This window comes from Mauremys reevesii, linkage group 3 (genome assembly GCF_016161935.1).
Source record: "Mauremys reevesii isolate NIE-2019 linkage group 3, ASM1616193v1, whole genome shotgun sequence".
Classification (NCBI taxonomy): domain Eukaryota; kingdom Metazoa; phylum Chordata; order Testudines; family Geoemydidae; genus Mauremys; species Mauremys reevesii.
Window position 1 is genome coordinate 74,547,164 of NC_052625.1, and position 26,412 is coordinate 74,573,575.

General features: G+C 42.3%; 1 protein-coding gene across 7 annotated transcripts in view; it reads left to right on the forward strand.

Moving 5' to 3' along the window:
- Positions 1–26,412, forward strand: part of RGS7 (regulator of G protein signaling 7) — a 478,754-nt gene that overhangs the window by 428,051 nt on the left and 24,291 nt on the right. For 6 of the 7 annotated variants that reach the window (XM_039529559.1, XM_039529560.1, XM_039529562.1 and 3 more), the window contains 5 exons: positions 10,600–10,674; positions 12,727–12,825; positions 13,576–13,637; positions 15,040–15,150; positions 16,152–16,277. In XM_039529559.1, the coding sequence (XP_039385493.1) occupies positions 10,600–10,674; positions 12,727–12,825; positions 13,576–13,637; positions 15,040–15,150; positions 16,152–16,277 (473 nt within the window). Of the gene's footprint in view, positions 1–10,599; positions 10,675–12,726; positions 12,826–13,575; positions 13,638–15,039; positions 15,151–16,151; positions 16,278–17,689; positions 17,869–26,412 lie in introns of those variants that run through there. The other variant, XM_039529565.1, reaches the window with a different exon arrangement.

Here is a 26,412-nt window from a genome sequence, read left to right on the forward strand (position 1 = left end):
AAGTAAATGTAATGTTGACTTCAATGGCAGCAGAGTTAGGCCAATACTGAGCGCTGGTGAAAATCCTAACTCTTGTTTCTTGCTGCTGCCTTGAAGGAAGTTAATCAGCATGACTCTCTGCCCAGAGTTCTGCTTCTGTGGAGGACTGGGAAAGCAGGGAAACCAGCAAAACCAAGTATGCCCTGAAAAAACTTCAGGATTGTAGGTTAAAACTCTGAATGCCGGACAGGGTATAGGCAGCAAAGAGTCCTGTGGCACCTTATAGACTAACAGACGTATTGGAGCATGAGCTTTCATGGGTGAATACCCACTTCGTCAGATGCATGACATGCATCTGATGAAGTGGGTTTTTCCAATACGTCTGCTAGTCTATAAGATGCCACAGGACTCTTTGCTGCTTTTACAGATTCAGACTAACACGGCTACCCCTCTCGGCTATACTGGACAGGGTATAGCCACTCTGGAGGTTGTTTTTGCCTTTGGGTTGTGAAAGATGCTGGGTGGATAGCCTTGGAACATTCAAGTACTTCATTCACAGAACAGGTGTGTCCAGGAATGCCAGAATTATACATGTGGATTCTCCCTATAGGGACTTTCCACACTAAGAGGCTGGGTGGCTCAGAGCATGAGGCCATTATTATTTTTTTAATATATTTTAAGTCTGGGGTTTGTGTAGTCTTTGTTGATGGAATGTAGAAAAAAGGATGCAAGTGACTGTCAGTATGTTTTGTGTTTAGATCTGAACTTTGAATACCTCCCCTCCAAATCTAAGTAATGCCCTTAGGTCATTAGACATATTCTGCCCTTTCAATTTCAGTGCTTTTAATTAATACACTCCCTGTTTCCTCCCTTCTGATGCATCGATTGCTTAGGAGAACCAGAGTAGTGCAAGCTGACTGTTCACATACAGGCTTTCAATTATAATATTAGCCTCTGCCACAGAAGAATACCAGGGACAATCCTGTCCATTTTTGAGCAGGAAAGAACTTCCTGCTAATTATTACTAACAGAATGGGGCACTGTATTATGGGAGGCAGTGACTCTGAAAAAGACTTGGTCACAGTAGATAATCAGATGAATGTGAGTTCCCAGGTTGATGCTGGGGACAAAGGGCTAATGGAATCCTTGGCTGTATACACAGGGGAATATTGAGTAGGGGTAGTAAGTTTATATTTCCTCTGTATTTGGCACTGGTGTGACTGCTGCTGAAATACTGGGTCCGGTGCTGGCATTCACAATTCAAGAATTTTAAAAAAGTGGAGAAGGTTCAGAGAAGAGCCACAAGAATGATTAGAGGGTTGGAAAACATGCCTCATAGTGAATGAGCTAATTGAGTCGATCTATTTAGCTTATCCCAAAGAAGGTTAAGGGGCAACTTGATCACAGTCGTAAGGACCTACATGGAGAACAAATTTGATAATAGAAGCTCTTCAGTCTCGCAGACGCAGGTATAACACAATCCAGTGGCCGAAAGTTGAAGCTATAAAAATTCAGACTAGAAAAAAGGCACAAAATTTTGATAGTATTGATAATTAATCATTGGAACAATTTAGGAAGGGCTGTAGTGGATTCTCCATCAAGGGCAATTTTAAAATCAAAATTGGATTTTTTTTCTGAATGATATATTCTAGTTCAAACAGGCATTAATTCAGGAAGACCTATGGTGTGTGTTATACAGAGGTGAGAATGGATTATCACAATTGGCCCTCTTGATTTTATAATCTCTGAATCTGTTATTGACCTTTTCCCTTTTTTAACATTTTAATCAAATCTCACTTTAGGCATCATTCTAGGCATATATATTTAGGTTTTCTTGCTTATCCTTCTAGATCATATAGAAGTTTTAAGTCTAGAGGTCATCTTCTCAGAGGTACTGAGCATGCTCCGCTCCTATTGCCATCAGGAGCAGTTGTGGATGCTTGCTATTTCTCAGGATTAGACCCTCAGTCTTTGCCTATAGGTCTGGCCTGTCAAAACCTCAGGCCCATTCTAAAGATTATTGTTTTATTACTTTTATTCTGCTTAGCACCTAAAGGCTTTACAAACACATTGAAGAAACAGCCCCTGCCCCGTGGAGCTTACAATAGAATTTGAAATGTGAGTGTAACAAAGAGTGGAGGTAGGGATTAGATTAACAATAAAATAATGCCCAATTTGTGATCCCACAGTTTGAAATTGCAGACCACTTAAAGGCTTTTATTTATGTATAATAAATTAAAATAAAATGACCATCCCTGACAATAACTCCACCTACTCCTCATTGGGTGTTTATATTTTTGTATGCATCTCAGCACAAATGGGATTTGAGGGGAGAGACTAGAGCCTCCTGCATAGGTTATTTGCACACTGGCCTTTCTCCCAACCCGTGACTTCCTTGACGTCCCACTCCCTCATATAGATGGCTACTATTTGCCCTTTCTCCTACTGCTAATCTTTATCTCTACTCTTTGCCTTCCATTCATGCTCTTGGAAGGGAGGTTGTCCCTTACTCACTACTGTGTTATGTCCCCTGAGAAAACTGAGCTATTTTCTTATGCAGCTTTATACACTCTGTGCATCTCTTCATACTTTTTCGCCCTCTAAAAGTGACCGTCCTTTTGATAATATTATGTCCAAAAGCAAACTAAATATTTTGAGATGGCAAAGAAGAACTCTTTTCTGATGAACTGTGTAATTCACTCATTGTGTTTCCATATTATCCCCCTTCTCTAGCTATTAGAAAGCTGCAAAATTGGTTGAATATATCCATTCCAAATATCACAAAGCTAAATAAGATGAAAAACAGGACACGTTCTCTGGCTGTAGTGTTTTCTTTCAACTATACTGTGTGCATTTTCATATCATGTAGCTGTTCTTGCCAAGAATTCACTAATATGGCACTATGTTCCTCTGCAAAAGCCTCTTATGCTCATTTAATTCTGTCCTTTTGTACTTGTGCACTATATTCTAGCTCAATGAGTGTTGTTTTGAAATTTTCAGCAGTTAATTTTAGTTTCATTTTCAAGCTACCTTACTATCTGAATTTTTTAAAACTTACAGTGTGTGTCTTTTTTTTTACAACATCAGAAAATTTAATGAGTCATTCAAATAGAGCATTAATATAAGCTCCAAACAGTAAGATGTAAGGACTGGTATCTTTCCCCAGTTGAGTATAACTCCTCTTTAGTATTTCATTTGTTTAATCTCTTTTAAAAGGGGCAAATTTGGCTCAATTACACGGTGTAAATTTGTAAGAACTCCAGTGAAATCAATTGAGCTGATGAGATCAATGGTTTTCCTCCAGAATTACACCACCTGAGCAGAATATCATCTTTTTTTCTACCTCATTCACAAATTAAAATACTCCTATTCTGGTATAATAAATTTTACCTATAGTGTACTTTCCTAGATCAGACACTTTTTTTTTCCATTTCTCTGATTGGCATTTCCAGTCCTCCAGCACTTCATCTGAATCTTTCAGATTCCTTTTCTACCAGTCATCTGCTGGGCTTTTAACAACCAAACTTCTTAGTAGCAATAAGCACACAGAAATAATATCATTTTGCAGGAGCTCACCTCGATTAATTCTTTTCTCTTTCTGAAGACACTGTTGTTGTTTCATAGATAATGATGATGATATCCTGTGCATTTTTAGGGGAATGGGAAACCTTGGCTTCATGCTAAGGAATTTCTTGGTGTCTTGAAGACATTTAAAAATCATTTTACTTCCTGCCCTGTCACAGCACTTTCTCCGAGGATGAAGGGGTGGGACTAAGTGCATCCCACAGGGTGCATTTACCCCCTCTGTGTCAAAATGAGGTCACTGTGCCTCATTAAAGACAGTCTTTTCTATAACCACCAGTGAACACAACAAACATTGGCGTCTATAAAAACAGTTAGTAAGGAATATCAACTATTCCTTAATGTGATGAAAACAAAATACATGAATGTTGATGTGACTAACAAAAACAGGATGTGACATCAGGAGCAGACATCGCAATTCACAGATGAGCTGTAGAGGCAGTAGATTAATTTAATTAACTGGGATCATATACATCCAACCACAAGGCTATTCTAAAGAAATGGGACGAAGACTAGGGATGGCTCACTTAGCTATGGTTTCCCATGAGAAAAGGTGGAAAAATTGTGGCATCTTAAAATGTACAAAGGTACTATGGTGAAAAGTCTAATTTTTTTTCTATAGCAATTTATGGATCTAAATCAGGCTAATGCTGCTGAGAAGTTAAGCTTTTTGGAATATGGTGCTGGTGAAGTCTCTTGTGTATTTCCTGGGCAGAAAAGAAGACTATGATATTGTCCAGGGCACAATATGGACTGTTGAACAGTTGCGTCCCCTTAATTCACTAGCCTGGGGTGCCTTTTACACTGCTTTGCTGTCAGAACATCCACTCCTGGCATGTTCACACAGTGTTCAGCATGCAAGTTCACTCTTAGCTAAATACATGAGCACTCTGACCAATCACTCATGAATTACATACAGGGCAGCACCAGCAAATTCATAGTCTCAGCCTCATACCTCAGAAATTTGCATCTTGTATTGCTCAGTACCCTTCTGAATAGTACAAGCTCATAGAAAGTCCATCATTTTATCAAAGGACAATAATAATGCATCAGATTTGTTGTCCCAAATGGAGTTTCCCCACACACTTTAATCAAAATAGACACTGGTTGAGATAAAAAACTAAAATAAGGTTATTAACTCCAGAAAGATAGATTTTAAGTGATTACAAATGATGATGAATAAAAATCAGGGTTGGTTACAAAATAAAATTAAAAAAAACAATAGGTATTAGCTTGCATAACTTAACAAGCTAAGTGAATTTAAAAGCAAAGGTTTTGTCTCACCATACTCTGTTGTAAATTTCACAGGCTGGGTCTCTTTTCAGCCTAGGATCACTCCTCCTTAGTTCAGTGTCCTTCAGGTATTCACTGATGTCATGAGCAGAGAGATGAGAGGTGAGTTGGAGGCCACTGTATCTCATTCTTATACAATTCTCCCCTCTGAGGATTAGCCCCAGCTGTGGTGCTGGCGACAAGTAGTCTCTTGTGTAAGTGAGGTTTGAACCATCTCTGTGAAATGTAAGTTTCTTGTTTATACTTTTCCCCCTGCTAGAGAATGGCTGTTTAAACTGGTGATAGCCTGTCAACACCTGTCTAGGGTGCTAGTGTCTTTGTCTCTGAAAAAATGGTTTGTGGGTGTTACCCAGAATTACAACATATTTCAGTAACAATCATACAGTTGAATCTTATAACTTCACATACAATGTTGATATACATGTTTTAATGGATAATAAACTCAGCAGATTACGGCTATTCAAATGATTCCTCACAAGGCATACTTTGAACCAGATTCACCACAGTTTGTTAAAGTAGTGAACATACTAGTACAGACTGTCACAAAGGCTAATGCCTGTTAGAAATATTATTGGAGAGAAGCAGATCCTGATGTCAGAAATATACAGATGCAAACTTATATACTTTGGTCACATTAGGCATGGAGATGGAAATAACCTTAAGAAAGTTGCTATGGAAGGAATGGTGGAAGGTCATTTTAGTAGGGGATGATCAGTGAGGAGATGGATGGGTTCTGTGTGGCTGATCACTGGACGATCATCTGCTGAATGCTAAAAGTTAGTAATGAATCGCAAAGGCTTTCAAAAACTCAGACAAGAATCAGTTAATTTACTTACTTACCTAGGTTACTATAATTCTGGTACTGGCATGTTTGGGGTTCAGATCCAAAGTGTTTTTTAAACAAACCTTTATTTCCTATAAATATTTGTCTCTGTTATCTCTTTCACTTCGATATATTTGGTTAATAAGAACCAGGGGTTTCTTGTCCTGCTTTTATTACTTCAGAGAAAGTAAAAGAGGACCCAGCTAACTATATATTTCCTAAAAGTTGCTCTGCCAAAATAAACCAATAGTCCATAAACCCATGTTTTCTTTACAAAGGTGTCTAGAGCTTAATGGCTAAAAAAAGTGAACTCTTCCCTATTAATGAACTTGATTATGCTACACTGTGCTTTTTAGCATCCAATAAGTGTACTGTATTGTGAATGGTGCCATATAAAGCTATAGGTATATGTCTTCCTGACTTCATGTAGTGATTAGTATGTGTCCTGAATACAGTTATTATGAAGTGCCACAATGAATGACAATGAACAGTCATTGGACCACGGACAAAGAATGTGATTGACCATATATCTAGTGGTAAGGGTACTTGCCCATGATGTAGAAGACTTAAGTTCAAGTCCCTGCTTCAGTGACTATGTAGTTATTTATCCAAAGGGGAACCACTTCTATAAGCAAGCCTGGCCTCAGAATAGTCCAGTGGTTAAGGCACTGTTGTGCCGTGTGGGAAATCCAAGTTCAGATCTTGTCTCCACACTGGGAAGAGCCGGTGGGACCCAAGTTAGTGTTCAAACCACAGGACTAAAGGAAGGCACTGCACTCAGATACCCAGTGCCTCTCACTCTATTGCCTCCGGAAATACCTCCTCTAGTGCTACCTATTAAGAAGAGTCTGACATTTCCATTATAAACTCCTAAATCTGTACTATTTATAACAACTCTGACATTTTATTGAAGGCTCAAATTGGCCCAGTAAAGTCCCAACTTGGAGCAACTGTGTTTGCAACATTTAAAAAAAAAAGTTTTCAACAACATAACACATTTAAAATATACTGACATAAACCCAGGGACAAGATATAAGGTTTACAAATAGCTGGGTATAAAGGCTTACAAAAGGGAGAGAAGGTTACATTCTGTTTTCAATAACCGTTTTGACATCACTAAATATAATTAAAGACAAAATCTGGCCCAGTCTTTTTAGTGAGACAGAGTTTAAAATGAAATAATGGGTTGAATTTGTTCATGGAGTTATTTCTGGGATGAATTTGACTCCTTTCCCTACTTTTTATGTATTATTTATAATTGTTATGATAAATATTGAAATTAATTTTTTTCTGAGACATAATCACTAAAAGCATAATGAAATGGTGGAAATTTTGTGTGGTGTTTGCAACATGGTTCCCAGATCATCTACTTTTATGGATGTGTCATATCCTAAGTGATTGGCTGTTGAAATGTCCTGCAGTAAAGCAAGTCAAAGTGAGTAAAAGGCTTCAGTTAGGTCTGTGTAAAAATTGGGGTATGAAACCCCAGACAATACAAAACTCACCATGTTTGATGTTTTGGTAAAAATCTGTGGCCTGATTGTGTTCCCATAAAAGTCAATGAGAGTTTTGCCATTGAGTTCAATCAGTGTATGATTGTACATATGAAAGGCAGCACAGGTTTTTCTAAAGGTTCTATTAAATTTTAGTAACCTTGAATGATTTATGATTTTTATAATCTTAAATTGGCCAAGTGTCACTTTGAGTCAGAAACTCAGAGCAGAACTTGGGGTTCAAACTAACATTAACTGAAACTGATGAAAAGATTCAAATGACTGCACTGTACCTCAGGAATGAATATGATTGAGTTTCACACAGCTTTGGTTAAAATGCCATCTTTGGCTCACCATACCATGCCTCAATGTAGTGTAGTGGCAGCACATTCTTCTGACAGCGGATGCCTATAGAAGGCTTCAGTTTTGTGTGCAAAACCTTATTTAAACACAGAAAGTTGCATTTGTAACAACGTGTACAAGCAGATCTAAAAAAAAAAGGGGGTTGTGTCCTTTTGTGCTTTTTTATGATGTTGCAAGAGGGACTGAAATGTACATTTGTTTGTTGTTTCCATTTGCTTTATGTTTTTTAATTTTAAAGGCTTGTTTGACTGGAGGACTTTCTTGGGTACCTCACGTATTTAGTGTGAGTTCCAACCCCATAACTGAAATGTTGAACCTTAAAAACCTATGCCTTTTAAGCAAAGCATTTATTAGGCAGTTAAATAGGCATTAAATAAATTTCTACATAAACATAATCTTAAACAGCATAGCTAAAATCTCTTCCCCTCACAATTGCTCAGCTTTGTCTCTTGTGATGTCATAATTTCATTGGTTCTCCATTGAGTCCCTTTCAGGCTAGACATGACCTGAATTTCTAAAATACACAAAAATTAGCAGGAAATGTGAAAAGATGTTTTTGTCTATATTTTGTCAAAACGGTTCAAGCCCCTTTATGTTACATGAAGAAGCAAGCTCAATTTCCCCACCTTCTTCAGGCTACCTTTTAAAGAAGTGGTCCAATAGTCCTTGCTTTCTGAAGGAGTGATAGTCAAGATCATGGTGTAGGTTCCATATATGCTATGGGGCACCTTGCACAGTCTACGCATTGCTTTCTGGGTCCACCACACTTTTCAAATGACAGCATTGCATAGATCTCTTATTGTTTGGAGTCCCTGACAGAACCAAGGAAGAAACATGTGTTTTGCTTCTGTGGTCTTGAAAAGGATTTGCTCTCTCTGAGTTATGAGTTTGAGCTATAGCAATTTGTAATTATGTGTCCAACACAAATTATAGGTAATAATTTAATTGAATAATAATCTTAGCTGCTCCACTCTCAACCTCTGTCACAAATGCCTGCTAGAGTGAACATTAGGTGTTTTTTCATGCTCCTCTGTATATTGTTCACAGTCCTTTCAACATAGAAAGATGAAGTGAAATCTGCCTAAAGGCCACCTGAACAACCAGCAAAAAGCGGTGCCTAGCAAAAGTAGATCTCAAAATTAGTGTTGCCAATCCTCCAGTTTTCGACTGGACTGCCCGAAAAGGGACCCCGGTGGTTCCCATCAGCACTGCTGACCGAGCCCCTAAAACTCCTGTCAGAGGCGCAGCAGGGCTAAGGTAGGCTCTCTGCCTGCCCTGGCTCTGTGCGGCTCCTGGAAGCAGCTGGCATGTGTGGCTCCTAGGTGTAGGGGTGACCATGGGGGTTCCACATGCTGCCCCTGCCCTGAGAGCTGGCTCCATGGCTCCCATTGGCCAGAGCTAGGGGGACATGCCCGCCTCTCCTGGGAGCTGCCTGAGTTAAACACAGAGCCCCAGCCCCAAACCTCAACCTCCTGCCCCAGCCCCCTCCTGCACCCAAAGTACCTCCCAGAGCCTGCACCGCACACCTACTCCTGCATCCCAACCCCCAGCCCAAGCATTGAGTTCCCCCCTGCACTCCAAACCCTTCAGCTCCAGCCTAGAATAATAGATTATTAGGGTTGGAAGGGACCTCAGGAGGTCATCTAGTCCAACCCCCTGCTCAAAGCAGGACCAATCCCCAAATTGCCCCCTTAAGGATTGAACTTACAAACCACTGAGCTATCCCTCCCCCCACTGAGTCCCCTCCTGTACCCTAAAACCCTCATCCCTGGCTCCACCCCAGAGCCTGCACTCCCAGATGAAGATCTCACCCCAACCCCCAGCCCAGAGCCGCCTCCTGCACCCCAATCCCCCCTGCCCCAGCCCTGAGCCCCCACCACACCCAAACTCCCTCCCAGAGCCTGCACCTGTCCCGTACACTGAACCCCTCAGCCCCAGACCAGAGCCCCCTCCTTCACTCTAAACCCCTCATCCCTGGCCCCACACAATAGCTTGCACTCCCAGCCTGAGCCCTTACCCCCTCCCGCACCCAATCCCTTGCCCCAGGCGGGAGCCCCCTCCTGCACCTCCAGCAAAGAGCCCATTCCCCCTGCCACACCCCATCTCCCTGCCTCATCCCAGAATTCCCTCCCACACTCCAAACCCCTTGGCCTCACCCCCCCATCCTGGAGCTCCCTCCTGCACCCCAAGCCCCTCATCCCCGGCCCCACCTGTGAGCCCACACACCCAGTCAGAACCCTCACTCCCTCCCGCACCCCAACCCCTGCCCCTGCCTGGAGAAAGTGAGCATGTGAGCGAGGGTGGGAGGGAGGTGGGATGGAGTGAGCGGGACAGGCCCTAGGAGAAGGGGCAGGGCAAGGGCAGGGCTTTGGGGAAGGGGTGGAGGCAGAGCAGGGGTGAGGCAAGGGTGTTTGGTTTTCTGCAATCAGAAAGTTGGCAACCCTACTCAAAATAGACCAAGCAACATTGTGCTGGGAACCCTAATGATGTTTTAAAGTAATAAATTAAGACAGCAGATTGTCTATTGGAGGTGGATCTCAGTGCAGGTTTCAAAACATTATCTCCTGAAGGTGTTGCTTTTGTATTATAGTGGCATCCATATTGCTACATAGATGTCAAGTATCAGAGGGGTAGCCGTGTTAGTCCGGATCTGTAAAAGCAGCAAAGAATCCTGTGGCACCTTATAGACTAACAGATGTTTTGCAGCATGAGCTTGCGTGGGTGAATACCCACTTCGTCGAAAGCTCATGCTGCAAAACGTCTGTTAGTCTATAAGGTGCCACAGGATTCTTTGCTGCTGCTACATAGATGCAGGGTGCAAACCGGTAATATTCATGGTCCTGTATACAGTGTTATCTCATATTTTTCCAGAGGAGTCTACACTCCAGCATCTTACGTTGTTGAATATAGTTTGTCATCCTCAGGATAGATTTATCCATACTTCACAGTTTTGACCATGTCTCTGCTTACTCTAACCCATAGTACAAGCTTCACTGTGCAGTAACTAAATGCAGTAAATATGGAGTTCAATGTCAGATTCCATTCTTATGTTTTTTTAATTTTTAGCCTGGATGTGTAAACACTACTGAAGTGGATATAAAAAAGTCTTCAAGAATGAAAAATCCTCACAAAACAAGAAAGGTAAGTACTGTGTTTGGATAAAAAGTGGTATATTTCCAGAGTTGTTTATTTAATATGAATGAAATATGTAAAACCTTTTTTTCCCCTTTCTTTGCATTGAAAAAATACATAAAAATTCTATAGCCTGTTGCGACTTGAAACTACTAATTAGTAAGCCATTTACTAAGGGTATGTCTACACTTACCATTTAAAGCGCAAAAAGTCCCTTTTTTGCACTAAAACTGCGGGAGCGTCTACACTTGTTAATGACTTTTTGTGGTGAAACTCAGAAGTTTCACCGCAAAAAGAAAACCACCTTCACAAGAGGCATACAGCTCTTACAGCTGTTCTTTTTGCGCTGCTGTGAAAGTGAAGACACGTTCTAGTAGTGTAAACACCTTTTGGCCTCCGGAGGATATCCTGCAGTTCCAAAAGCGACCACTCTGGCCAGCATCTCCACTGCTCTGATGCACAGATGGCCGCCCCTCCCCCTGTAAGCCCCGGGAAGTTTGAAGCTCCCTTTCCCTTTGTTTGTAGATGTGGCGGGAAAAGCAGCCAGACAGCAGGAGGTTTTAAAAAAAATGCCACAGAAGAAACAAGGAAGTAATGGGGCTTCTGAGACATGAAGCAGGGCAGCACGGGGCACTGAGCAGGGATCCAGAATACCTTCCGCTCATCCCCCCTTCCCACAAGACCTATCAAGAGAACTGCACTGTGGGATAGATGCCCTACAGCGCTACTCTCACCAGCGATGGAAGTGCTGGTAGTGTAAACACTCTGACGCCTGAGGAATTGAGTGAGTACACAAACCAGTGCTTTACTTTCACCAGTTCCCTATCACCGGTGAAACTTACAGCGCAAAAACTCAGTAAGTGTAGACATACCCTAAAAATTAAAACAGACCTGCTTTTTCTTTAAGCTTTTTCTTACAAGGTTATTTAAGGGTACTTTGAGCACCTTCAGCTTCTGGGGTTCACTCATAATCAAGCCTTACAGGAACTTTCCAATTTTAACTGCCCTAAACAAAATATGTTATTCGCAAATATAAATTCCATGGCCCCAGGGAATCCCTCAGAGGCACAGACAGGAACTAAAAGAATAAGAGACCCATATTTTTTAGTGTAGAAGATATTGTCAGCATGTTGTTCAGTCTGTTGAATATTGCATGGTACATACTTAATATCCTTGTTACAAATTTTCTATCATTAGTTAAAGGGAAACAATATAAGTGAAAATGCCCACAGAACTTTCACTTTCAGTAAGTACAAACATGCAAGAAAAATAGTAGTAGCAATGGATCCTTGCACATCCTTGAAAGTAAAGAGAAATTTAAAATAAAGATGTCCCCAAATGAAACCCCTGGAACTTTGGAGGAAATAGATTTGATATATCAAACCAATTTTACAAATTGCCCAAGTCTATATAACAGGTTGGATCAATACTCCAGATCCAAACATTCCTAAATTATAAGATATTCCAGATCCAGAGCTGGATCCCAGTTCTGTGCATTGATCTCATTTTTAATCTAAAGTATCATTTTGTAGTTAGATTATAGTGTCGTTGCATGGTAAAGTCCTGAATGTGAAGGAAGATGGATTTGGATATGTCATCAGCACAATTTGATTGCATTAGTGAAAGGTCCCAGGCATTAGTCATTTATCAAGCACCTGGCACACATTTGGGAAGTGTACAAATAATAATTCATCATGGCAGTGTACCTCTCAATTTCCTGTTCCTTCTCTTCCGTGCCAACCACCTCCACCCACTATAATAGATGCCCTACTGTGTCATCCCTAACACGTGCTACATGCAAATATATAGAGAAAGAGTTAGACATAAAATCCTATGTTATCATGTAATAGGGCCTTTTCTCAGAATTCTTTATTTCATTTCGCAACGTTGTGTTTCAATGCATGGCATATTTACAGTACTGTTGAACAGTGATGTAAGGCTTTTGAATACACAGAGGTAGCTAACTTCTTAAATACATAATACAAAAATATATATGATGATGTTTGTATAAGAGAAGCGCTCTTTAAAAACAAATGTCTTTCTTTCCATACTTTTTCATAGTCTGTCTATGGATTACAAAATGACATTCGAAGTCATAGTCCTACCCACACACCAGTACCAGAAACTAAGCCACCCACAGAAGACGAATTACACCAAGAGGTTTGAAAACAATTATAATAAACTTCTAAATAAACCATTCTGGAAAATAAAAATTAGAATAAAAATTTACCATAACTGTCAAGTATATTTATTTAACATTTAAATTAGATCAATTAAATGTTTAGAGGAAACAGAGTTTGAGAGTATATTTCTTCTCATCTCAGTATATGGAAATTTATGCATATAACTTTCATTAAGGGTAATGGGAGTAGCACTATCTTTTCTTTAGCCTTTATTAACAGTGTAAGGCTTTACCAATAATCCAGTTTGTGTGTTCCTTTTGTAATTAAATGCATTAGCCTTTTTGCAGTAACCAGTTCACTCACTCTCTCTTCCAACACTTCACTTTAAGGTTTGAGAGCATAGTTGCATCTCAGTGTGTGTGGATTTACTCATATATTGCCATTAATACTTCATTAATCTTTCCCAGAGCAATAGAAGCGGTAAACAGTGGGTGACTGGGAACAATTAATGGATTTCTCTGTAAAAATTAAAATGCTGATTAGATTTATTTGATGAACCTTTAGGAAAAATGTTATACTTGTCCATTTTTAGCTATGTATAATGTCTTGTATTAATAGAGAGTTCCATCTACTTTAAGAAATATTATGATAATATGTCATTATAGCTCATATACACTTCTCTGTGACTTAGGAAAAATTAAATTTACATTGTAGTCCTAATAAAAAGTTCTGAAAATAGAGTCAAGCAAGATATTACTCATGCCACTTTTTGCCTTCACTTTTTCAGATAAAATATTGGCAAATACAGTTAGATAGACATCGATTAAAAATGTCAAAAGTTGCAGAGAGGTACGTATATTGTCACATTTTCTATTTTTGAAATGGTCTAAGAAGTATCTAGAAAATTTCTGTGAGAAGGAGCCAGAGAGGAGGAGACAAGGGAGCTGGGATGTGTTACTCAAATTGACTGAAGACAGTTTACTTTGTGTCAGCTGTGAAGGCATGTCTATTTTCTGATTCGCTAATATGGTGAGATTTAATGCCATTTCTCTCAGTTCAGTGAAACAGGAAAAAAAGTGCTGAATTTAGAAGAAAGCTGTGGCGTGATCATGTAACTGCTTTGTACACTAAGCTCCCTGACATTGCCTACCCTAGGAAAGTTGCTATCTGTATTTCAGGACCAGTGTGGAGAAAAGGCTACAAAATTCCTAATGTAGATGTAAACGACTTGTTATTGTATATTATATATGTCTGTCTGTCCCTATGTACAGAGGCTGTGTCTGTTACAGCTCTGCAATGCAGAACCTGGCTCTTTAGCTTCACTAGAGCACCTCTTATTTTCAGCTCAGGAGGCCCCAAGTTCAGTCCCTGGTATTGACCAAATTGGTGGCGTCTCACAAACTCCCATTGAAGTCATCGGTTACCACAGCTGGTGTTGATGATTTTTGTGGGCCTGCAAGACAATTTTTGCACCACGACATTGTTCTAAGTTCATTCCTGAGAAATTTAAAAAAAAACAAAAAAACTCTTGTTTCATTCTCTCCCTCCAACCACCACCATCATTAACTGACTCTTATCCTGCATGCTATCACCCCACTCTACATTAATAGGATTTAACAACCCAGTTTTTATAAGTAAATAGGCAACTATATCTCCAAGAAAACCAGAAATATCCTTATTTTCAGAACTGGGGGCCTGTTTTAGAAAAACCATGATTTGCCGTCCTCCCCTGCCATAGTCTGGCCACCTGAAAGAGCCACTGCACAGCTGAGTTGGTGAATCAGGCAGTAGGCTGAGTGACAGCACCTATGCAGCTCTGGGACTTATCCCTAGATCTGTTGTACAATAATGTTGCCACCTTGCCTCCATTAAGCCACCCAGTGAGCTCCCCTCCCAACTCAGCCCTCCCCAACTCAGAGTCTAATCTACTTAATTAGTTGTTTTTTTTCAGCTTCTCTTTGTGCCTTATTTCAATCTCTTTGCACTTCAGTTGCCTCATGTATAAAATAAGGCTAAAACCTGATTCATGGGCTGCGTGTTAGACATTATTGATTAATGCATTTGACATTCTTCAGTGAAATGCTATGCAGAAATGTTTAGAAGTATAAATAAAGCTTGCAGTTTATTTTATTTCAGCCCTTGATAAAATAGGAAGCACTATCCCACCACCACCACTGTTTACTTTTAAAAAACAGGTTTCTGATCATAAAGCTCATTAACATGACAATGTTTGATGGTTTTGTTTTTCTAGTCTGTTAGCTTACACAGAGCAGTATGTGGAATATGATCCATTTCTTGTGCCGCCTGACCCCTCTAACCCTTGGCTATCAGATGACACTACATTCTGGGAACTAGAGGTCTGGTATGTTATTTCTTCCTTCTTTTCAGATTAATAATGTACACGGCAATAATTTCCATCTTTGCTTGAAATGTGCAGATTTCAACCATATGTTCTGCAGGACAGTACTGAGGCAGATAGGAAATGAGATTACCATGCTACCAATTTGCTCTTGGTCTTTTCAGCTGTCCAGTTTCATGTTATTTTGGATGGATTTATATACCTGCATGAAAAACTGCAGGGTCCACAATGGCCAATGTACAGGGTTCCACTGAGGAGGGGGACGAGAAGGGGAGGCCCATATATACAGGGCTGGTGCAACCATTTAGGTGACCTAGGCGGTTGCCTAGGGCACTAGGATTTAGGGGGCAGCATTTTCTTCGGCAGCGACCATGGCGGCCGGATCTTCAGCCACCTCGGTCACCGCTGGCATTTAGGCGAAGGGAGCTGGGGCAGGGGAGTGCAGGGAGGGCCGCCTGCAGCAAGTAAGGGGGCGCCGCAAGCCTGGGAGGCGGGAGAAGTGAAGCAGTGATGGTGTGCTGGGGGTGGAGGCGGAGCAGGGGTGAGCTGGGGTGAGGGGGGTGCCTCAGGGCAGAGGGTGAGGGCTGGGGAGCTGCCGCGGGGGGGCGCCTCCGGGTGGAGCGGGGGGAGCTGCCACAGGGGGGAGGGGCGCCTCAGGGCGGGGGCTCAGGGACGGGGGAGGGTGCAAGGTGGAAGTTTCGCCTAGGACGCGAAACATCCTTGCACCGGCCCTGCATATATACATATATATTTGTGTGTGTATGTGTATGTGTGTGTGTGTCTGTATATATATACATACACACACACACACACACACTCCTATGCTATATTGATTAAGCACTGACAGTGTACTTGGCACTGACCATTAAATCTCTTTATAACAACACCATATAAACACAAGTGACAAGAAACCTGTAGCTGAACTTTAGAGTTCCCATCATTATTTGCATATACAACACTAAAGTGCTAGCTCAATCTGTGACTACTTTTTTTCTTGCCCATAGCAAAGAGCCAGGGCAACAGAGGGTAAAGCGATGGGGCTTTGGCATGGATGAAGCATTGAAGGACACAGTGGGGCGAGAGCAGTTTCTCAAGTTCCTGGAGTCGGAGTTCAGCTCAGAAAACTTAAGGTGAAGCTGAAGAGTTTTTATCTTATAACAACAGCTAAGAAATATTTTGTGTGTCTGGTGCCATTTTTTTTTAATTTATTTTCTCCCTTATAGATATAGTCCCATTTCTTCTCCTGAAGTGTCCAATCCTAAAAGGTGTTGCATGCCCTCATTTTTCAATGGCTTTGAGTGTTAATGGTGCTCTGGCCAACACCAGCAACTATATAAATATTCCGCATCCCTAAACACACTATTCTGTTCATGTCCAGTTTCTAGAGGGAGCCTCTCTCAAATCATCATATTACATGTCTCAGAAACACTGACCAACTACAGGGCATTTGCTGTCTTTTAATACATACAGCATTATAAGGACAGTAAACTTACAGTGGAAATTTTCAAATTCAACTAAGGGATTTAGGAGCAAAAATCCTATGGATCTGGATTTAATGTGGTAATACAGGAAACCCCTTATCTAGTCAAGTTATAGAAGAATTTTGGATCAAAAATATAAATTAAATATTCTGGACCCTATCCTGTTCCCAGCTGTTGTTTTGCATTGATTTCAGAGGGACTAAGATCTGGGCCGATGTGTGTGTTGCTAAATAACATGTTACTTGTAGGTGGCAATTTCTGAATTAAAAAAAGCTAAGTGATAATTAAAGGGCAAACCTTTTATCAGCCTGGTACAAAGGAATGGGAAGGTATTTTTTTATTTAAAAAATGTCCCAGTAATTCCTTATTCAAGGCAGCTGTTCAAACATGAACCTGTTCAACCTAGCATATGCTATGTTTTCTACACTTTTCTATGACTAATTTGTCTTGCTGCCAACCAGACTGTTACCACATAATCCCAGGCTCTTTCCTCTAATCCTATTTACAACACTAACCACAGGCAAACTGCAAGTAACTGATCCAGCAAAATACCCTAGAGGATTTTGTTTGGAGCTAATTTCTCAATATGCCATCTACCATTATATCTATCTATCTAGGTTCCTATATTAGCGTAATAAAGCATAATATCTGAGCGGAGATGGGTGCCAAATAAAAAGCTATGCCTGTGACATGTTAGAGAGAACTCATTTTAAAGTCTCATATGTATGAGACTCAAAATGCCACTGATTGCAGCGATATAAATAAAATTTACTTCTGACATAGTAATTCCATACATAATGAGTCAGAAAGTACCTGTTGATGCACAATGGCACACCTAAAAGTCTCAGCATCTTCCCGAATGCTATCACAACTCTGTTTTGATTTCTTTAAATGTAAGAGCACCTACCTGCTTACACAGCTATTAACCACATAATGATAGAATTTGTAGTTTGGGGGATTTGATAGCATCTTTCTAATATTGTGGCAAGGGGATTTGCTTCCATCAATAGCTCCTCAGCTTAGTAACATGACTAACATAACTTCACATCCATGTTTATCAGGTGTCATCCCTTTGCAGATTTGACCATGACTGAATTTAAAACAAGTGTCTTCAAAACTGGAGGAGTAGCAAACAGATGGGACTATAGTACCAAACTGCAAAGTGTCCTGTAGAAAATACAGCATTGGGCTTCAGGCAGTGAGGAAACATTCACTCCTAATCAATCTAAAGCCCTGTGCCCAGGTCAATGGAAGAAATGGAGGAGATATAAAAAGAGGCTGTAATCAAGGAGCCACACCCATTACATGAAACCATGTTTATTTTCAGCTTTATCTCATTAATACTCTCAATATGACTTTTTTCATGCCCTTGAGTTGAGAAGTGTGGAATCAGAATTGGTACTGGGAATGAAGTTGGTCCACAGTAGAGTGTTTCTTAAGAAGTGCGAGCCAATGTGAAGAAATTTGAAGCAATAGCCTGAAACCAAGAGGAAGGATAGTTCAGTGGATAGTATGCTAGCCTAGGACTGAGCAGATGTAGGTTCAGTTTCCTGCTTATACACGGGCAAGTTAATTAGTGTCTCTGTCTCTCTGTATTTTGGTTCCCTATTTGTAAAATGGGAAGAATACTACTTCCCTACCTCATGGGGGTGTTGTGAAGATAAATAATTAAAGACTGTGAGGTGCTCAGATACACAGTAATGGGGTGGGGGAGCCATGTAAGCACCATAAATTGATAAAACATAATACTGGACTTCTTGGGTAAAGAGGCAGCTCAGCTGGATGAGAGACATCCCTAGTCAATGTAGCTACTGGTTGGTCCCCTTTTGCTCTTCATTCAGCTAATATTTCGTGGAAAAAGTCTGATCAGGAGTGTTAGTAGGGTAGCTTCAGTACAGGGCATGGGATTCTGAGTGGACCATTTAACTCAGAAGGCTCACAGAACTGCTCCTCCATGCATCAAGCCTACACTATTATACCCTCCTTAGTAATCATCCACAGAGTAAGTCCTTTTGGAAGTTCTGCTTTATGCTTGGCTCACTGTGAGGCCAAGTATTACAGTAACACAAGAGTTGAGAGTATCATTTTTGCAAAATTCCTAGCTCCTGTTAGGAAGCAAAGAACTATATTTGAAATATGGATGCTTAAGTTTTAGCACGATCCAGTACTGCCTGGATCAGTTGGTTGCCCAGGCACACTGGGATATTCAAAGGAGCATATGGGATTCAGGCACCTAAATCCATTGAAATATGAGAGTTAGACACCTAACTTTCTTAGTCTTCTTTGAAAATCCCAGCCTCTCTCCTTGTCTGTTCCTTGCTATGTCTAATTATCACTGAGGTCTCTGACCAGTAAGTATTTATATGTTGTCTGCCTATTAGTTTCCAGGTGGAGGTTGTTATGGATTTGAAACTATAAAGACCTAAATGGTTTTGAGTCTTGCCTACATGACAGACCATCTTTCTCCCTGTGTGATACAGCAGCAGCTGTGTGCTCAGAGGTACTTGTGCTAAAAACAGCCCATGAGGTTAAAAAGGAAGGAAAAGTGACAAGGCATCTTCTGAAATGTGCCCTTCTCCTTGATCAGACAGACCTTGGATTTGTTAACTTTCATAAGATGCTGGAAAGCTCGAGGGAGAGAAGAGTTCTGGGTGCTTGGTAGCATATATATGTGTGTATGTCAGAGTGGGGGGGTTAGAGAGTGGTCAGATATGGGGTTAGTATGCTGGACAAATAGTCTAGTTTCAGCAACCCAGTGTGCACTGGAATTTTGTGTGGGGCTTATTTTTGTAATCACACACCATACTTGCTGTAAAAATCTCTAGCACCAGGGATAGATGCTTCAGATGAATCCTTTCAAATAATTGTATTCAGCTCAGTGGTGTGAAACAGACTACATCAGCCTTATGTCTTAATGGTCATGCTTTTGTTTACTTTATATGAAAGAATATATACATACATTGTAGTTTAATTATAGCATAATAAAATGATTTGATTGGTGGAGGAGGGAATGATACAGGAGATAGCCATATTGGGTTTGATTGATTTTTCCCTTTTGGCCTGAACTTGTTTTTCTTGTTGCTATTTATTATTAATCATCATTGTATATTATTTTTAAATGTTTTTATCTATTTAAATATATTTATCTGAAATGCCAGTGGGAAGCTAATTCTGCAGTTAACTGACCACAGAGAAGAGTTATTGGCCTTTGTTGCAAGGTATAACAGGCAGAGCTGGTAGCAACCTACAGTTAAGATTGTCTAACGCTTTCTATTAACTCCTGTTTTCAGTTGCTAATAAAGGTGCCAAACTTTAATCTCTCAGATTGAAATGTTCCATGCTTGCTCTCTGCCTCAGAATGAATTTTTAATATTTCAACGATAGGGGTTTTGGAGAATAAGGCTAAGGATTAATAGGTAGTTTAGCCAATGTTAACATTTTTTCCAGCCATTCCCTTGAAGAGCTTAGCACCTCCTTGTTTTGGAGCAAGACTTGGTATTTGGAAAAGGGGTGATCCTAGGTGTCAGAGAGAGGGTTTTTTCTGTCCTCATGAAAATCCATCCAAATATGCCAGTTACAAACCTCTCAGGTGCACATGCTCAGGGGAGCTTGTTAGGAGCTTGCTGCTAAAGCCTCCAAATGTTCCATCCAGCTCCATAAAGCTACCCACATGCCGACTGCACTATGTTCCACGCCTACAGAGCTCCCCACATGATAGGCACAAAGCTAGAGCTCTAGATACAGGGATGCACCAGTAGCTTTGGCCCATGGGTGGTTGTATTGCATTGGGAGTGAGGAGGAGCCTGTGAGTTCTAATCAGGGTTCTTCCATTAGCTGGTGTTAACTCTATGAATGTCACTTCCCAGGCAATCATAATTTGGCCCCTTGTGTGTATGCATGATGACGGTATTTAATTACATGTTTACATACTACTTGTTCTACAGAACTCTCACTTTATTCAGTGCACTGGAGAGACAGTGATTGAGGCTGTCATAAACAGATAGTTAAGGGTTAATGCCTCTTTTACCTGTAAAGAGTTAAGAAGTTCACCTAGCCTAGCTGACACGTGACCAGAGGAACCAATGGGGGAACAAGATGTTTCAAAAGGAAGGAGGGTTTTTTCCTTTGTTAGTTTTCAGTTTCAGTCGGAGTGAAAAAGATCAAGGAACCAGCCTCTTATCAGAGTAGTAAGTTTTAGAAAGGAATAAATAGGTTTATGTTTATTTCTTTGTAACCTGTCTTGTGCAATTAGAGGTAGAATCAAATTGGGTATTTGGATATTTTCATTGGTGTACTAAGTTTTTGCCCAGGGGAACATCCTCTGTGTTTTGAATCTGTTGTCTGTGAGAGTAGCTGGTATGCTAATCTCTCCCAGAGGGTTTTCTTTTACCTTTCTTTTCTTTAATTAAAAGCCTTTTTTCTTAATACCGGATTGATTTTTCCTTGTTTTTAGATCCAAGTGGGTTGGATCTGGATCCACCAGGAAATTGGTGATGTTTCTCAAGGCTACCCAGGGAAGGGAGTGCTTGTGAATGGTGGCAGCCAGACCAGATCTAAGCTGGTAATTGAGCTTAGAGCTTCTCATGCAGGTCCCCCACATCTGTACCCTAAAGTTCAGAGTGGGGAAGGAACCTTGACAGAGGCAAAGGTTTGTAAGAAAAGAAAGGATGTTCTCTTGTGTTTAAGGTACTGTACAGGGACCCTGCAGGTCTATGTTCCAACCCTGGCTATGCTATTGATTTCCTGTGTGATAGCTGGCAAAATTAATGCACACACACAAGGCGGTAGCCTTAATGCTTGACTCTTCTGTAGGAAGAGGGTATACATTTTGTTTTGAAAGCTCAGTAAGCAGATTAAAATGTATGTCTGCAGTGAAGTAATCTCCCTAGACATAGCATATTGGAGCTCTCAGCACATTTTTTGCTTCCATTTTAAAAGAGGTTTCTACAATTACAGTCTCACAGTTTCTGTAGGGTTTTTGGAATACTAACATTAGAAATAATAACATTATTTCATTCTAATAACATTAGAAATAAAATAAAAATTAATCTACCAATGAGGAGCTTGTGCTCACCTTGATGAAGATGGGTCTGGATTGCCTTTCTTTTCCATGCTAGAAGCTACACGTTCCTCCAAAGTAGTTCAGTTTATCTCCCGCCTATTTTTCCATCACTGTCTGTACCATAGTGTATGTCAATGGTTCACATGCAAAATAGCATCCTGGGTTTATTTGTGGGGCTCCCAGAAATATTGGTGATAGCAAAAAGGAATAAACAAGATCACTCTCCTAGGATAGATCATAATGGATGTCTGGGTCTGAAAATGGCTGTGGTTACAAAGAACATCTCTTTCATTTCTCTGCTCTTTACCTACCTTTAGTACACATGAATAATCAGCCAATCCCGGTAGGTGCATTGGAGTGGGGCTTGTACTGCAGGATGTACCCTCTGAAATGTAACTATTGTGATGGAGCAAGGCCAGATGGCTACAGGAAAGTACTGAGGAACAAGTATGTTAGCCCCAGGCTAAGCAAATCCCTAGTACCATGGGAACCAAAATGGCAGTTGCTCCAGGGTAATCAAGGCACCTGGGGCCAATTAAGAACTTTCTAGAAGGCACCGGAGAGAGCTACATTGATTGGAGCACCTGCAGCCAATCAGGGCAGGCTAATCAGGGCACCTGGTATAAAAAAGGGAGCTCACTCCAGTCAAGGGAGGAGGAGCCAGAGGAAAGAAATGCATATGAGGAGCTGGGAGCCAGAGACACAAGGAACTAAGAACTGAGAGGGTGTACTACTGGAGGATTGAGGAAACACCATACAATCAAGCAGCATCAGACACCAGGAGGATCCTATGGTGAGGATAAAGAAGGTGTTTGATGGAGGCTATGGGGAAGTAGCCCAGGGAGCTGTAGCGGTCAAGCAGCGGTTACAAGTAGCACTATAGAGACTGCTGCAATTCACAGGGCCCTGGGCTGGAACCCGAAGTAGAGGGCGGGCCCGGGTTCCCCCCAAGCCTCGCTACTCCTAATCAGACATAGGAGGAGTTGATCCAGACTGTGGGTTTCATCCAAGGGGAAGACCACTGAGGGGAGGAAATCCGCCAATAAGCGCAGGACCTACTAGAGGAGAGGAGGGACTTTGCCACAACTGGTGTCAGGGGTGGGATCTTTGGTGTGCACAGCACGGCGGAAGAAGGAGGATGATTTAAAAAACACACACACAAAAATAAATAAATAAAAAAGGGGTTTACAATTTGTTACCACAATGGATGATGTAGTACGGGCACTGATACAAGCCACGGCGGCCCAGCAGGAGGCTACCCGTGTCCAGGCAGCTGCCCAGCAAGAAGCAGTGCGGCTGCAGCAAGAAACTAACTGCCTGCTGATGGACCAAGCTGTTCAAGACCGAGCTATGTTGCAGGAACTGGTAAGCCAGGTAAAGACCCTTACAGAAATGAACCGTGGGCATGATGGGACACGGCTCATACGGGCTAACCATTGGCTGCAGAAAATGACAAGGGAAGATAATGTAGAGGCATACCTTCTGGCCTTTGAGAGGACAGCCCTACGGGAGGCCTGGCCTCAAGATCAGTGGTCTGGCATCTTTGCCCCATTCCTGTGTGGGGAGGCCCAGAAGGCCTACCATGATCTGCCTGAAGAAGCTGCAGCAGACTACTCCCAGCTGAAGGCAGAGATCTTGGCCAGATCTGGGGTAACATCCGCAGTACGGGCCCAGCGGTATCATGAGTGGAGGTACCGGGAAGACAAAACCCCACGGTCCCAATTATATGACCTCATCCATCTCGCACGAAAATGGTTGCAAACAGAATCCCGGAGTCCGGAAGAGGTACTGGAGGTTCTGGTCATCAACCACGAGGGCACTGCCACAAGATCTCCGCAAATGGGTAGGCCAGAACGATCCGTGAACCTATGATGAGATGATCACGCTGGTAGAAAGACGCATGACAGCCAGAGAATTGACCCAACTACGCAAGGAAAGCCCCTTCCGTAGCAAACACCCAACCCCAACCCAGGAGGGAGGGACAGCCAAACCCCTGGGGAGTCCTAGGTGGAGGAAGAGGGGGGCTGAAAACCCACAGAGACTCCAGAAGGAAGGGATTGGCCTGAGTGGAGGGAACCCTGGGACTAAACCCCCTAACCCACATGATGGGAGACTGACTAGAAACAGTTATAGATGTTATGCATGTGGGGAGTGGGGACACATAGCAGCACAGTGTCCCAGCACCGAAGAACCTATGCAATGCAACTTGGGGGATTGGGAGGTCCCATCCTCCCTTATCCACCTTGGGGGCGTTGCATTAGCCCCACATAACTACACCAGGCCAGTGAAGATAAATGGAACAGACTACAGCACTGGTGGACTCAGGGAGTGCTATCACCCTTATATCGGGTAAGCTAGTAAAAAGTAGCCAGCTGCTACAAGTCAAACATGTAGCAGTGACATGTGTGCATGGGGCCATGAGCCAATACCCCACCATCCCAGTGGAGATAGAGGTTCAGGGGAACCCCATTGAGGTGACAGTGGGCGTTGTTCCTAAACTCCCATATCCTGTAGTTATTGAGAGAGACTATCCAGGGTTTGATAATTTACTTCCCCCTGAGAGGCTGCAGGGAAGTGGAGACCCTGTTGGCTGCGACTCATCATTGGGGGAATGTCAACCCCCCATGTTTTCTGAGTTTTCTCAGGATCTATTCTCAGCCCCCCAAAAGGCCCGGAAGACAAAAAAAGAAAGGAAGGCCGCGAAGGCTTTGGGAACCCAGATCCTGACCCAGGGCCAGAAGACTGCGCTAGTAGGCAGATGGGCACGAGCAGCCAACAGAGAAACTACCAACACGGAAGGTGAGCCAGAGGCTGGCCCCAGCCATGATGGCGACAGGCCATTGGAAGAAGCAGAAGCTGGCCCCTGGGAGCTCAGGCAGGGTAATCCTGGGAGAGAGACATTCGGACGGGACCAGGCAGAGGACCCCAGATATGATAACGTCAGGAAAGAGGTGGCTGAGATAGATGGGATAGCAGTGGAAGGGAAGGTCCGAGGTCCAGTACCCTACTTTATAGTGAAGAAAGATCTCCTGTACCATGTGGTGCAAATGCAGGAGCAGGAGATACATCAACTTCTGGTGCCCCGAAAACATCAAAAAGCCATATTGAGCCTCGCCCACAGTCACCTGTTTGAAGGACACTTAGGGGTAGAGAAAACCCAGGCCAGGATCCTGCGGAGGTTCTTCTGGCCAGGAGTACATGAAGATGTCAGGCGATACTGCACCTCTTGTCAAGAATGTCAGCTACATAGCCCTCGCCCACACTTACGGGCCCCTTTGATACCTCTTCCAATAATAGAGGTACCATTTGAACGCATAGCCATGGATCTGATTGGGCCCTTAGAGAAGACAGCTCGGGGCCACCAACATGTGCTGGTTGTACTAGACTATGCAACCCGATACCCGGAAGCTGTCCCCCTACGCAACACAGCTTCCAAGACAATAGCTAAGGAGCTAGTACAGATATTTTCCTGCGTTGGGCTACCCAAGGAGATGCTGACTGATCAAGGGACACCTTTCGTGTCTAAGTTGATGAAAGATCTCTGTTCGTTGCTCCATGTACAAGCCCTACGGACCTCTGTATACCACCCACAAACAGATGGCCTTGTGGAAAGGTTCAATAGGACCCTCAAGGCCATGATCAGAAAAGTGGTGAGCCAGGATGGGAAAGACTGGGATACCCTATTGCCTTACCTCATGTTTGCCATCGGGGAAGTTCCACAAGCCTCCACAGGCTTCTCTCCATTCGAACTACTATATGGGCGCCACCCCCGATTCATATTGGATATAGCCAGAGAAGCCTGGAAAGAGGAGCCAGATCCTGGAAGGAACATAGTTGAGCATGTACTACAGATGAGGGATCGGATAGACCAAGTTACACCCATTGTACGAGAACACTTGGAAAAAGCTCAGGAGACCCAACGGACCCATTATAACCACCAAGCAAAGCTTCGACGGTTCCAACCAGGGGATCGAGTAATGGTCCTTGTGCCCACAGCAGAAAGCAAGCTGTTGGCCCAGTGGCAGGGACCCTATGAAGTGATTGAAACCATGGGAGAGGTAAACTATAAGGTACGGCAGCCAGGCCGCAGGAAACCGGAGCAAATTTACCACATCAATCTTCTAAAACCTTGGCATGATCAAGAGGCATGCTTAGTCACCCGGGAGACTCTTCCCCAGGAGGATAACGTACATGAGCAAGTGAAGATATCACCCAACTTGACGCCAATCCAAAAGATCGAGGCAGCCGACATGATTAATCGTAACCGAGATGTATTCTCTACAAAACCGGGGTGGATGACCTGAGACCTATCACCATATCCGCACGATCCCCAGAGCCAAAATAACACTGACACCCTACCGAATCCCAGCAGCCAAAAGAGAAGAAATCAAGGCCGAAGTAAAGAAAATGTTAGAATTAGGTGTTATCGAAGAATCCTACAGTCAGTGGTGCAGTCCAATTGTTCTAGTGCCCAAACCTGATGGTACCACGAGATTCTATAATGACTTTCGCCGACTGAATGAAGTATCCCAGTTTGATGCATACCCCATACCACACATCGATGAACTGGTTGACCGACTGGGTAGCGCCCATTTCTTGACTACACTGAATCTGACAAAAGGGTATTGGCAGATTCCCCTGACCAAAGAAGCGAAAGAAAAGACAGCATTCTCCACCCCTGATGGGCTATTCCAGTACACTGTCCTCCCTTTTGGGTTACAT